Here is a 15,686-nt window from a genome sequence, read left to right on the forward strand (position 1 = left end):
GTGTGCAGGAACTCTTCGCCCTCTTTCCAAGTGAAAAACAAATGTTTTAGAGGGCTTTATGCTGTTGTAACTCATATGAAGTGATTTGCTTCATGTATATGCAAAAAATTAAACATGCTTTCTAGAGGGCATCTCACTTTGAAAAGACTTCCTTAAGTTATCAGAAGATCCATGAAACAGCTTTAACTTGAGAAATTTAAGAGAAACTACACATTCAGCTTAAGAAACTCATGAACTTAAGATACATTTTGCACCAGACATATCATGGGCTTTAAGCTTCGCTGAATGAGTAGTAGCTAAGTAGCTAGGTGCCACTTGATGCCTTGATGCACTTCTTGTGGCTGTAGCCCGGTTCCTAAGTGGTCCATATCCATCTACATTTGTCTGATCAGCTGCTTTTATAAATGAATCGTAAGCATTGGAGATATCATTTGAAGCACAGCTCTCCACTGCCTCTCTCTCTTCATCCACAGTGGATTTCACTGAGAGCTTCTTATCAAGAGAGATTGGCTCAGGAAAGTTACATGCATCAATCTTTGAGCTCTCTCGAAGACGGGTGGCCATCCATCTCTCCAACCAACTCCATCCTATGTTTTGATCCGAGCTCTCGGTTTTGACCATGTTCCTCTTTGTGCAAGTTCTTAACTGTGGTCGATTAACAAAAGAAGAAATTCAGGGTGACGAATTACATGAAATACTCAAGAGATAAGCATACTGGGTATCCTCAAGTAATTCATGGTTTTACCTGCTGAGAGAAGGCATATGCCAAGGCCCTCTCACGTCTAGTCATTGCTTCAAGTTTATTCTGAATTCTTAACTTTAACTCATTGGTGCTCATTGTGCTGTCGTCCCAGTCTTCCTGCCACCAGAAAAAATATTGTTCTCACATGATAAGTATGAAAGCATACAGAGTGTTGGTCATATGCTTACTGTTCCTTTGAAATCAGAAAGTGTGAATGTCAATGTGAATGGTGAAACAATTTCCTTCAGAAGTTGTAGGCAGTTCCAATTCACAAAATAGATGGCTGCACAAGCTATTCGAATAATAAGCACAAAAGAAAAGTATATGTTAACCCCATCCAGTGCATAGCTAAGTTTATCTACTAGATAAATGAGGTTTCTTAAACAACATAACTGGCTAAGTTTATCTACTAGATAAATGAGGTTTCTTAAACAACATAACTGACGCACTAAACCTTCCTAGTTGGCTATCCAGACACAGCACCAAAACCTAACTGTGGAACTGGTGCCTTACATTCTCTAAAAAAACGTGGCCATCGCATCAATTGATAAATACTAAAATAATTAGAGAAAAAAATATAATTTACCTTGATCTTTCGGACATGGATCTGGCGCTTATGTTGCACCCGGCGTCTTACAGTCCCACTTCGCGAAGGAACATTAAGAAAGGAAACAGAATCCCCCACTTGAGCTTCAACTCTACTGCCCATTGTCTCCATGTTTGCATTTCCCTCTCCTTCCACTTCATTTACAGAATCCAACTCTTTTGTTTCTCTCTGTTGGCGGGTAGTCTTAAAACCAAACACCAATATATTGTTAAAAAGAACCATGAAACTGCTGAAACCAGTGAGAAACAAACAAAAACTAGATAGACATATCTTGTAAGTCTGTATACTCGTACATGTGTGGATGGATATGCACGCACACAGCGAGCACACTATTTGAAGGCAAATATGTTGGGAAAATGGGAGCATACTATTTATAAGAAAATATTCTCATATTTAAAGCATGTGCAAATAATATTAACCAGATTTTTCAAGGATACATGATCTTATAACTAGAAACAAGATTAAGAATGATACTTTCATGGTGGTAGGAATGAGATACAAGAAAGTGGAGGAATGATAAAACATGAGTGACTAAATTTATATAACGAACCACATATAAATCAACATAGATGGCACTATCAAGGGTTAACATAACCAACTACTGATAAGGAAGTAAGAATGTGTACAATAATGCTTCTGCATATGATGTTTTATTTTAGCGATTATTCTAACTATAGTGATGATATTAAAAATAGAGATACTGATAATGTAATTACTCTAACATTAGAGATAATTGATATTCAAGAATAAGTAAACTGTTCATATTCCATATAATTATCAGTGACGATTCCTAATAAAATGTTTTTACTTGATATGATGATCATTATAATTATCACTCATTGACACTTGCCACAGTAGGCCTATCCAGTTTGAGAGTAGGGAGAGAATTCAGGTCCTAACAGAAGAACCCTTTTTTCAGTGATACACACACGGAGGCATGAAGAGATTGAATTCACTTACTAAGAAGCCTCTAAATGCCGCTTGGATAACCAGTGCAGCTTTCTCTTTCTTGAGCCCTTCAATTGCTGACTTTTCCTTCATCAAATCTTCACATTCCTCCTCAGAAACATGAGCATGGCTTTGTTCAGTATCTGAAGGTTCTATCACAGGCTGTGTTACAGTGGCCTCAGAACTCTTGATCGACTCGCTGCGTTGAATTTGACTTTGTTCAATCTCAGAACCTTCTTCTGTTACAAGTTGTGTTACAGTTGGTTCTGAGCTCCTTATTGACTCAGTGTCTTCCTCTGCGAGAACTGAATTGAAGTCGTCTCCACACAAGTACGACCGAACCAAGCTCCATTTACTCTTATCGACCCCCACACCCTTTGACTGTTGAAAGGAATTCATAAAATTTCATTGATGAACTCAGGGTTAAAAAAACCAAAAACCCATTTGAAGAACTCTCATAGAACTAAAAACTGTGCATGTAATGAAGATGACAACCTAATTGGAAAGCCATTGAAGAAAAGCCTGATTTTGAGAAAACAGAGCAGATTTACTGCTAAGAACATTCAAAGAAGTAATAGCTGTTGAGTGCATCAAGAACTAGAAGCCAGTGGATGAATTCTCAGAGAAAAACCACAAACTTGGTATGCATAAAGAAGATGAAAACCAAATTGAAGAACTCACCAAGAACCAGAAATTTTAGTACATTAGGAAGATGAAAAACCATTAAATCCAAAGCCATGGAACAGGAGATCCATGAAATGATTTAGATACATCAAAAGAAGTAAAATTCGAAGAATCAAATCAAAATCATGGAACTCAGTAAGTGAAAAATCAGAAATCCAAGTTAAGTGTTGTAGCAAAAAACGGAAGTTAACCAAAAGGTTCTACATAATCAGTCAGTTATCCTTGAAGAACAAATAAAAAGTAAATGCATACAAGAAATGAGAACGCAATCTACATTGAACCCGAAATTAAAATTCAAGAATTATGAAAGAGAAAAACGAATTGACAAACAGATTGGATGAAAAAAACAGGGTGGGTGTGCAAAAATCTTACACTGCTGCTCCTCGAAGCCACATGTCGGCTCTTCACAAACACATTTTTAACCAATTCCCCTGTCAAACCCATCACGAAATTCACGAACTACGGTCACAATTCTCACTTGGGTTTTCTCTAATTGACCTCAATTCTCACGTGGGTTTTCTCTAATTGACCTCAAATTACAGTTTGGATCTCTCTCTCATAAAACTTGGCCTCAAATTCTTGTTGGGTTTCTCTCTCTCATCAAATACCTCACATTTCTATCTGAATAAAATCTCCCACCAGACAGTTACAAGAACTATACAAACTCCCAAACCTATTTATTTGAGCATGGAACACTACCCCACAATTAAAGGTAGAGAGAAGATTAAATTGTAGAGAGAGAAGATAGGTAACAACCTGTAAGTTAGAGAAAAGAAAGAAAAAGAAAAAGGTCATTATTCTGCACGTTGGGTTGAAGAGTGTGCGATGGGAAAGAGGAGAGAAGATAAAAGTAAAGGCAGAGTCATGATGAAAGCTCGTTATGTTCTTGCTTTGTGTTGCAGAGGGTGCAGTGCTTTTGAGCTGGACTTGGCTTAAATGGAAAGGTAGATTGAGAAAATGGAGAGAATAATTTAAGGGGGTGTGCACATTTTGGTTGGCCACCAGAGCACAATGTTCATGCACTTGAAGGCGTGAACAAGAATCTTCATTACTGGATTGATTGTGTTCTATGTTTTTGCGGGAGCATGCTGTACACTTACTTCCTCTGTGAATTAGCATTTTGATTTATTTTATTTTATTTTATTTATATGAGGATTTCATATTCACCTAATGTGAATGAGCTATTTGATATTTATTTTTTATTTTTTATATAAGGATTCGACCTAAAAATCAGTGGATAATTATTTTTTAAAAACAATGTAGAGTTTGAGTTGTTCATAAAGATATAGGCCCCCAAATATTGGCCCAGGTGTTATTCTTTTCTGGAACATAGACACTGAGATTTGAATATTTACTTTCACTAAGGTAATAATTGAAGAGGTCATCCATTTAGGAAAGAGAAAAGTTTATATAGAGCCGAGGCTCTAAACAATCAAATTAGAGCCTACTTCAAAAACTTCACTAGAAGAGATTTTGATGCTCAAATATCCTCAAATTGATCATCTCGACATCAATATGCATGGACATGAGAAAAAATAGATTTCAAGTTTTGGAAATAGTGTGTTGCGTAATGGATTTTGGACAGTCAATTTTCAAGATTTTCATAGATATGTCGATCTACACTATTTTTGAAACTTTAAAATTTACAAATCAATATACAAATATATTTTAAGGCTATCACAAAGATTTCCAATGTTGAAACTACATTTCTCGACACTAAATTTGTAGCTCTAATTTGATTGTTTAGAGCCTACACTCTATATAAGCACCCGAAAAGGGAAAAGTTTATATAAAGTTGAGCTCTGAACAATCAAAGTAAGAGGCATCTCAAAAACTGACTAGAAGAGGTTGTTTTGATGTCGAAAACCCTCAAATCAATCATCCCAACCTTGAGATGTATAAATGTGAAAAAAAATAGATTGCAAGTTCGGGAAATAGTACTTCTTGTAATGCATTATCTAAGTCTTCAATTTAAGTGTTTATAGATCTGCTTGATCTACACTATTTTTTATACTTTAAATTTTATAAAAAGAGACAAAAATTAAAATTTCGAGCTATCAAAAAGATTTTTGCTATTGAAAATTCATCTTTTGACACCATTCAAATGTACGCTTTCCTTGATTGTTTAGGGCCTAAACCTTATAGCAACAACACCCCTCTCTAAAATTTGGGTGCAGGAGTTGAATCTGAGTCCTACAAGTACGCATCGATTGGGTATTATACGAGCGGAGTAATAAACTGTACACTCCGGGGAGTACAGAATTATGGTGACTAGACTTCTTATAAGGCTTTTTTCAATTTAGGACAAGGTTTTTATATTATTTTATCTTTATTTTTAAAGAGTATATAATCTATAGAGTAATGATCCTATAGGACTCTCCTTTACTCATGTGTGTAAGATATCAAAGAATCACCATTAAAGTTAGCATGAATATCTAAAAAAGTTATCACATAGATGTAGGACTTGACTTTTCTATACATCCGTGACAAATTTAATGGTGATCCTTTGGGATCCTATACACCTGGGTGGGGGAGGGTCCTATAGGATCATTTATCTGATCTATAACATGGAGATTATGAATATGGAAAAAACAATTAAAAATTAAAAATAATAATTATATTAAGAAAATATTTCGATGGTTAGTTATACTTGTTTTTAGATGGACCACCTATTTGCATGCTTATTTAAGATGCATGATTTATAGATCTGGACCACATATTGTAAAAATGCGGCCCAGCCCGCATGAAACAATTTTCCTTCAGCTTAACATATATATATATTTTTTGACAATTTATGCCCTTTTGGATCAATTTTATATGGGTGTAGTTTGTATAGAGCCTAGGCTCGAAACAATCAAATTAGAGCCTACCTTCAAATGGTGTCGAGAAATGTAATTTCAATATTAGAAATCTTTGCGATAGACTTAAAATGTATTTTTATATTTATTTATAAAGTTTAATGCTTCAAAAATAATGTAGATCGACAAATCTATGAAAATCTTGAAAATTAACGGTCCAAAAATACTTACAAAATACACTATTTCCAAAACTTGAAATCAATATTTTTTCTCATGTCCAAACATCTTGATGCCGAGATGATCGATTTGAAGATATTTGAGCATCAAAACAACCTCTTCTAATGAAAGTTTTTAGGTAGGCTCAAATTTGATTGTTTAGAGCCTCTCTATATAGACTTTTTCCATTTTATATTTGGTTATGCAGCCTATAAAGGACGTTACATAGAGTTAATTGGACCACAAAGTTCTCAAGTGATCTTTATCATAGGAAAAATGAGGCTAAAAAAATGAACATACACCATAAGGTCATTTACTTTGGTACAAGGAGGCCACAATCATTGTTAACCATTGAATGTGAAATCGTTGAAGATGTGGCATCAATTGGGTATAATGTATACAATAAAATTTCTTAAATGTTGTGACACATTTCAATATATTAGATTGCATATCCAATGTCTAAAAATGATTGTAAATCTCACTGTAGATCAGAACTTAATTATCCACTATGGACAATGGAATCTAAGGTTGCAAGAGCCGATGTAAATTAAACAATGAACGACTCATAGGTGATTGTAAAAGTTCAGAACATGGAAGATCCCATAGCTGGTTTTTGCCTATAGGACCAAATGTACAGTTTCAGCTTATAGGACCGACATAACCGTGCAGACCTTTCTCACTTTCTTTCGAGGGCTTGTGTATATAGTTTACTTCTAGGGGACCACTTTGTACACTTGCTCCCTTTGGTAAATTGAACACCTACAATGGAGGATTTGTTTCATCAAAAGAATTTTGGAGTCACCATAACCTAGAAAGTCCTTGTTTCAATCATGGAAGGGTTGTTTAGGATGTGTGGTCCAATTCGTTAGGTTTGCTTGGTGGGTTTACTGTAGGTGAGGCAGGTATGCCAAGCTGGAAAAACTTGGTGCAAAGTACAAACAAGTTTTGTTTTACAAGGGAATCCTCATATTTGACCCTTAAAAATGGGGATTTCAATCTTTTCTAACATACTTCTTCTCTATTCAATCTTTAGAATTTTCTCAAGCGCATAGAGAGTGATTTAAAAAGGTTTTTTTAATGGGTGCGGATTGTATAGAGCCTAGGCTCTAAACAATCAAATTAGAACCTACCTTCAAATGGTGTTGAGAAATATGGTTTCAATACTAGAAATCTTTGTGATACCCTTAAAATATATTTTCATATTTATTTATGAAGTTTAAAGCTTTCAAAAATAGTGTAGATCGACAAATCTATGAAAACCTTGAAAATTGACGGTCCAAAAATGCGTTACAAAATACATTATTTCTAAAACTTGAAATCTATATTTTTTTCATGTCCGTGCGTAGTAATGTCGAGATGATCAATTTGAAGATATTTGGACATCAAAACAACCTCTTCTAATCAAATTTTTTAGGTAGGCTTAAATTTGATTGTTTAGAGCCTCGTCTCTATATAAACTTTTTCCTTTTTTAATCGGTATTAGTTGGTAGTTAAAGACGTTACACCCTCAAAATTTAGATTCCTACACGTACTAGATTGGGTTTTGCCTAGGGTGCAAATGGGCAGTATACTCGTGCGAGCACGAAATCTTTTGGGCAAAACCATGTTTGTTTTCATTCAAGCGACTTGCTAAGAAGGAAATATATACAATAAGACGTTTACTTGATATAATTAGACCTGAAATCAGGTGGTTGGGAATATGTCGGCACAAAGTTCAACTTAAATTTTTTTTATTATTATGACACACTTTAATCCATCAGATTTAACATTTAATGGTTAAAAATGATTGTGACTTTTTTTATAAATAAATAAATAATCTCACACCATACAATTTTATTATTATTATTTTTTTCATCTACCCCATCCCTTAAACCGAATTCCTTTTTTCTTTTTGTCTAAAAAATGCCCTTGCCCTTAAAATTAAGTACATTCAAGAGTCTCTGTGAGAAAGAATAAGAGAGTTTCGGAGAGAGGATATGCAAGATAATGAGAGAGCTTTTAGTTGTAGTAGGACTTGAATGTACTAACTATTTAAAAGGGTGTTTTGTGAAACAAGGGAGTTGGATTAAGCCCAACGCAAATTTGGTCATAAAACACCCCTCAAATTTGTTGTGTGCCCACTCCAAATCTTATTGAAAAATGATTTATATAATAAAACATAATAGTGAAATATTCTAATCTATTGAATCAATATCTGCCGCTCAAAAGCTGATGATGGAACTGAAGATATTTCAGCCATCCATTTAGATTTGATGACAGAATCTATGCATGTGAGTAATGCCACGTGTAACATTTCCCAAACAAATATCCTTAAGCCTAGCCAAAACAATTTCCATATCTATTCACAACTATGAAACATGAACAGCCATGTTGGGTCCCGACACGTGTGTCACATGAACATACACATGGCCAATGGGTGTCCAGTATCATGTTCATGCCTTGGGACATGTTTAGACTTGAAAATGTGGCATTTTTTATATAGAAATGTCATTTTTCTAGATAATTTTCTTAATTTTAATTTTCAACAACAGTTTACTTGAATCCAAAAATCTCTATCTCACTTCTTCAAATCTCCGTTTCTTCCCTTCATGTGTCGTGTAAGGTGCGTTCATATATATATATATGAATTTATCGGAAGAAAAAAGGGAAGTAGTTTTTCAACGGGTACTTTCTCTCTCTGCAGGTAGATCATAATTTCAAATACACACAATATCACTGAAGTATGCAGTAGCAAAATATATTATTATTCTCGTCATATCATTTATCCACAATAATCCAGAATACTCATTGTATAAAGTGCATTTTCGGTGTTTGAATATTCCAATAATTCTCTGACCGACGCGTATTATTTGACCACAAAGGTCACTAGCTTTGTTATATATCATTCCCAAGCTTGATCTAGACTCAATAAATATTCAATAAAGAGAAAAGACAACTAATGACATCAAATATCAATAGCACTGATACCAATGAAAGAAAGACTAATGTGATCTTGCCATGTATATATATATATATATATATATATATATATATATATATATATATATATATATATATATATATATATATATATATATATATATATATTCTTATTTTTACCCATTTTATTTTTTTTTCTTTTTTTTTTAGCAAAGATCACTTACAAGTAGTCTTATTACTATAATTTTTGCTTTAAAGAAAATGAAACTAACAAATCTAAGATCTTAAAAACATTGATGCCATTAAAACCAATTTTCTTTAAACAATGAAAATGTCAACAATTCTTATGCTTGGGAATATAAAGACAATATAATTAAATATGGAAGAAACAAAAAGAGAATGTCGGAGATTACTTCAACCGAGCTTATTACACCCCAGAACGAGTCACTACCATCCGATGGTGCGAGATCAATAATCAATTTTCAATCTCAACTGAGAAAGTAAGTTTAGGCCAAGTCACACCAATAGAACATGAACCCCTTTGATCACAAACTCAATGAAAGAAAGACTAATGTGATCTACCTAGGGAATATATATATATATATATATTATTTTTTATTTATTTATTTTTTTCTTATTTTCACCCTTTTGTTTTTTTTTCCTTTTTTTTAGCAAAGAGCACTTACAATAGTCTTATTACAATAATTATTGCTTCAAAGAAAATAAAACTAACAAATCTAAGATCTTAAAAACATTGATGCCATTAAACCAATTTTATTTAAACAATGAAAATATTTACATTTCTTATGCTTGGGAATATAAATACAATATAATTAAATATGGGAAGAAACAAAAAGAGAGTGTCGGAGATTACTTCAACCATGCTTATTTCACCTCACAACGAGTCACTACCATCCGATGGTGCGGGATCAATGATCAATCTTCAATCTCAACCGGGAAAACAAGTTTAGGTCAAACCACACCAATAGAACATGAACCCTTTTGATCACAAACTCAATGAAAGAAAGACTAATGCGATCTTGCCAGGGAATATATATATATATATATATATATATATTATTTTATTTTATTTTTTATTTTATTTTATTTTCTTATTTTCACCCATTTTATTTTCTTTTTCTTTTTTTCTAGCAAAGATCACTTACAAGTAGTCTTATTATAATAATTGTTGCTTCAAAGAAAATAAAACTAACAAATCTAAGATCTTAAAAACATTGATGCCACTAAACCAATTTTATTTAAATAATGAAAATATCAACAATTCTTATGCTTGGGAATATAAAGACAATATAATTAAATATATGAAGAAACAAAAAGAGAGTGTCGGAGATTACTTCAACCGACCTTATTATACCCCACAACGAGTCACCACCATCCGATAGTACGGGATCAATGATCAATCTTCAATCTCAATCTGGAAAACAAGTTTAGACCAAGCCACACCAATAGAACATGAACCTCTTTGATCACAAACTCAAACCCCAGGTGAATTCTCTTAGCAACCTAGTTTGAAAGAGATACTTTCTCTTTTTGTTATAACCTAAAACCCTTGACCATAAATCTATACTTGAGAGATGAGAGAGAGAATAACCCCATAGCCTAAAACCCTTAGGTTCTTTTACAATGTTGGAGAGACATATCAAAGATGAGAGAGTGGGGCATGCGCCTTTTCTAGGACATGAGAGAAATATGGAATTAGCTACAAGAGATAAGGAGTAGAGATTTTTAGGTAGAAAAAATCCCTTTTTATAGGCTTTGAACAAGATTAGGATTTTCATTGGCTTTCCTGTCCTTGTAAGATTGAATATGAACCATTGATCATGGGTGACTTGTGGTGAGAGATTTGAGTCATCTATTCCATAGATGGGTCATCAACATTATGGAAGGTGCATGAACCATTATCCCCATTTCCTAAACAATTTTTCCATCAATAAAAATTAAATATATTAAATATAATCAAAATATTGTGTGTACCATAAAATAGTACAAGTCTACTCAATCTTTCCACAAAATCTTTCAAAGATATACCAAGTCAATATTTAGTCAATAACTTCCAACTATATGGCCACATGCCATATCACCAAAAAATAGGAAAGAGAATAAGGGTGGGGCATGCCACCCAAGGGAGGCACCCATGGGCCCCACCTTCTAGAAATATAGTGGGCCCATGTGCACAGTGGGTCCCCATGGTATTTTTATATTTTTAAATTAATAAAAAAAATTTAGAATATTATTTGAATATCTAAACCATTGTAAAATCAATATCTTTAATATTATAAATCTAAAAATTATAAATAAAGTATCCCGTGGTTCTTAAAAATTCAAATAATAATTCTAAAATAATTTCTATCATAAAAAAAATACAATTAAACTAATATGATGGGAAAATGATCCATATGGCTTAAGAATCAACAATCATGGAGCACTCCACCTTCAACTGTGGACTACAAACCACATTTGCTTTATCTGACAAACTCAGTGTTTTCTATGACCCACAGTCCAAGTAGATGCTCATTAGCGAGTCACCAAAGTCTAGCCGATGAGCCAAGGGGTTGCAATCCCAGTGTGTGGATTTTAGGTCATCCCCTAGAGATGAGTCAATATCACCTAAACCTGATGCGACCACAGCTCTATGACGCATTAGGGCATCTCTCCCACATGCATACGATTCACCTTGAAATGTGGCTTGCTTGTTATCCCGAATCTATCAATATGCATGCTGTGTGACGACACATGGATGAGGCTTTGGCCTCCGTATCTGTAGGCCTCCATCACACACAAAGGTCATACAGTCCATCGGCTCACGCATCCGGGCATATGCCCCGACTTCATCAAGGGATGACCCATTAGAACCTTTCTTGGTTTGTTTTCTATGCGCAGGTAACATGGGTTTTTCCAACCAACTGGCCTAGATCTTCAAGCACAGTCCAATATCTGCAAACATTGTTTGCATAGTATAGTCCACAAGGAACCACAGTCCCACTGAGTTCATGTTCCACTATATTATTTCATTTTACAATAACTCATAAGGCCTTTAATGGCCACACGCACACAATATTTCCCATTTGGCTTTTGAAGGCCTTAGATTCTCTCTTCCTCACTTTCTCTCATCCTCATCTCTCTTTCTCAATTACAATTTATCTTTCAAGCATTTTTCACTTATTATCTCTTAATACATTAATCATGGCTTCTATTATCAATCCTTTCACAAAAGGGTTTATAGAGGCAATGCCTTTTTCTCTTACCTGCTCGGATTATATCCCAAAAATAGTCGTAGCCCATTTTTCATATCGTATCGCGAATCACAGACATGTTGTTGCAGAAGACCACTACGTACCCTCATCACATAGACCCGTATGTTCATGGGTTCAAAAGAGTTCTTCAAATAAACTGCTCCCTTTTGTAGCCATACAACCAGCACCACACATATGGGTTTTATGGGTGAACAACATTATAGTCTGTTATTACATCTGACCTGTCAAATACTAGCAGGTGCTCCCACTGAAATATTTAGTTTATCTGGATCTCGATCTTTCTCAATCTCACCTAATTCCTCGGGTGATAGAAACATGGTTTTATATGCTTGGAGTAATTATGGAATCGTAGCTCCTTTGACATGCATATCGTCATCGTGTTATCACATAAAATCTTTATTGCCTCCATGGTGGACAATTTCGTGACATCATGTTTCTTTGATTTCCAAGAAACTATACCCCCTCCAAGCATGAACACATATCCAGATGTAGACTTGGCATCATCTAGATCCGTAAGATAGCTTGTATATGTATATCTGAATATTCAAGCAGCTAAAAAAAACATGGGACTGTAGCAGCTCCCACTCAATTATTACACATATAACATATACATTATCAACAGTCTTATGTATATATCATGAGGTAGCATAACAAGTCTTATGCAATATGTAATTGAATACCCATTAGTTTCACAATATGTAAAACCTTCATGAACCACAAAGGTTCAACCACACTAGTCATCTTAGTAGTAAATCCATACAAATCAAATTATCTAATCAACACAACATGTGTCAAGGAAGCCTAACATGATAGCATTCCTTCAACATTCCCTATGGTTCAAGGTTTTAGGTAATCAATGATTTTAAATAACTAGAACATGGGTCAAGGCACATGCGTATTTAAAAACCAGTGCATGACAATTTTTCTCCCATTTTCATAAATATCGTTAAGACACAATGTTGTTATCTTTAATAAAAAATATTGACTTGGTATATATATAATAGCATGGCAGTTTAAAATGATTTTCATAAAGACTTAATGGATCTTGCAATACTATGTGGTTTTTTCAAAATCATATTAATAGACTTAGATTTTTCTCAAATCATCTAATTTTAATTTTAAAATATATGCTTAGCCTTCATAAATCATTTTACCGCATTCTTTTTTAATTTCCTACCAAGTCAAGTTTATGGCCACAAAAACAAATCGTAAATATCATCTTATAATTTTATCCAAAATAAAGCATAACTAAAGAATGTCTATTAAAGCATTGACAAAATATTTTTTTTTGGTAAATATGGAGACTTTATCAAGAGATCATCATCACATGCAACACATCATATTATAGACATTATTGGGATAATGGTTACTAAGACCAAGTTCCATCAGAGCACTCCCTTTATGCTTACATATTTGAATAAGTCACACCCATTTCTCGTATTTCATCCTTAGGGCTCAAAGCCCTTGATCAAATCACATATCCATGTCCATTACTACCTTAAGTAATTAATACTCTATCACAATGAAGCATTAATACACAGGGTATTCAAAAATTGACTCTTTCAAATTTGTTAGCACCTATCATTTAATGTCTATACACTCCATACATATTCAAAAAACAATTAACTAAAATATAACCAAAGCATATTAAACATAAAATAAAAAGTTATTGAATCATTTTTCCCTATATGACATTATCATGTAATGTGTGACAGATTTCATACCTCAAAACCACGTAGTGCGGTACCTAGGCTTTTATAGATTTTATCCATATGGAGACTTTATCAAGAGATCATCATCATATGCAACACATCATATTATAGACATTATTGGGATAATGGTTACTAAGACCGAGTTCCATCAGAACACTCCCTTCGTGCTTACATATTTGAATGAACCGCACCTATCTCTTGTTTTTCATCCTTAGGGTTCAAAGTCTTTGATCAAATCACATCTCCATGTGTATTACTACCTTAAGTAGTTAATACTCTAGCACAAGGAGGCACTAAAACACAAGGTATTAAAACATTGACTTTTTCAAATTTATTGGCACCTATCACCTAATGTCCATACACTCCATACATATTCATAAAACAATTAACTAAAATATAACCAAAGCATATTAAACAAAAAATAAAAAGTTATTGAATCTTTTTTCCCTATATGACCTTACCATGTAATGTGAGATAAATTGCATATCTCAAAACCATGTAGTGTGGTACCTAGGCTTTATTAATTCATTGCTTTTACTTGTTTGACAAGCTTTTGTAATCTTGGAAGAGCACGCAACTTATGGACACTTGTGTCTTATCCCGTCAACTCTGTATTATCTCTCTCTGAAGTTTTGCTATGAAACTCATAGCACACTATAAAACCTTTTAAATGAGCTCTAAAAAAGTCACCATAATTAGAAATCCAAATATGTGTTTTAACATGCCATATCTTTTAGTTTAATGCAGAATAGAACATGAGCATCCCATGATAAAAATATGATATCGCTCAACTTATACAGAGTTTATCTCTGAATCCTTTTGAGTATTGAAATAGACTCAAAAATATAAAATAGTGCTCAATTTCATCCCTAAATCATACAATTTAGTGAGTCTTCATTTTAGTGACATTTACGTCACAATGCAATTTTCTTTGCAGAAAATTAGGTTGAACACCTCTCAATAAAAAATTTGTTTCTTTCAATGCTCAAAGAATTTCATGAAATCTTTTGTATCGAAAACTAGTCTCAAAACCAAATCATAACATCATGATATGAATCCAAATAATAATTTTTTTCAGAGAAATAAATAAGTGACATTCACGTTACAAAATAAATCATACTGCAGAATTTCATGATGAACACTATCTAGTAAAATTGTCTTTTTATCTCTTCCCTTATAGAGTTCCTTTCAAACCAATTTTGTTTGAAAGTAGATACCTATAGTAACACATATATTTCCACAAGCCTTATATCACTCTATTAAGTAGGCTTGATAAATATAGTTATTCATGTCTCGATGAAGAATATAACAAAATGCAGAAAATTTAGGATGACCTCTCTTCAATCGAAAGTTTGTATTCTTCTCTTCCCATAGGTATTTCTCTCTCAAATAAATTTTATTAGAAACTAGACTCACAATGGAAGTCTAAAAGCTTAGTGTGAGCCATAAAATATTATGTTAAGAATATAAATAAAATCATGATTTCCAAATCATGAAAGTAGTTTTCATTATAGAAAACAACAATTACACACCCTTAAATAAATTAATCATATCTTTAAAATCATAAGGAATTTCATAAAGAAACATTTTTTTGTTAAAAGTAAACTCAATTTTGTGAATCATAGTAAAATTTCAATAAGAAATAAAATCATATGATTGGTAGGAAAAATCACAAAACTCAATAGACAGTTCCTGGATTTTGCAGGGTCAAAACTGATACCCTTCATTTATGATTTCATAACTCTCAATTCCCTTGGGATCTCCTACTGAAATTTTGCAGGTCAT

General features: G+C 33.4%; 1 protein-coding gene across 3 annotated transcripts; it reads right to left on the bottom strand.

Moving 5' to 3' along the window:
- Positions 1-133: 133 nt before the first annotated feature.
- IQD33 (IQ-domain 33) lies at positions 134-3,631 on the bottom strand. Of its 3 annotated transcripts, none has more exons than XR_016042628.1 (6): positions 3,354-3,631; positions 2,310-2,678; positions 1,329-1,532; positions 931-1,025; positions 746-859; positions 134-645 (listed from the first exon to the last, which is right to left on the bottom strand). XR_016042628.1 is itself a non-coding variant. In XM_006839034.4 (5 exons), the coding sequence occupies exons 1-5, from the start codon at positions 3,423-3,425 to the stop codon at positions 229-231; spliced, it is 1,176 nt and encodes a 391-aa protein (XP_006839097.1). In that variant the 5' UTR covers positions 3,426-3,631; the 3' UTR covers positions 134-228. The 3 variants fall into 3 exon arrangements, 1 of the variants encoding a protein (XP_006839097.1); XR_016042627.1 differs by having other exon boundaries at positions 931-1,034; XM_006839034.4 differs by lacking the exon at positions 931-1,025.
- Between the last annotated feature and the right edge of the window lie 12,055 nt (positions 3,632-15,686).

The sequence above is a fragment of the Amborella trichopoda genome, chromosome 10 (assembly GCF_054954075.1).
Source record: "Amborella trichopoda isolate Santa Cruz 75 chromosome 10, AtrichopodaSantaCruz75HAP2 v2.0, whole genome shotgun sequence".
NCBI classification, from domain to species: domain Eukaryota; kingdom Viridiplantae; phylum Streptophyta; class Magnoliopsida; order Amborellales; family Amborellaceae; genus Amborella; species Amborella trichopoda.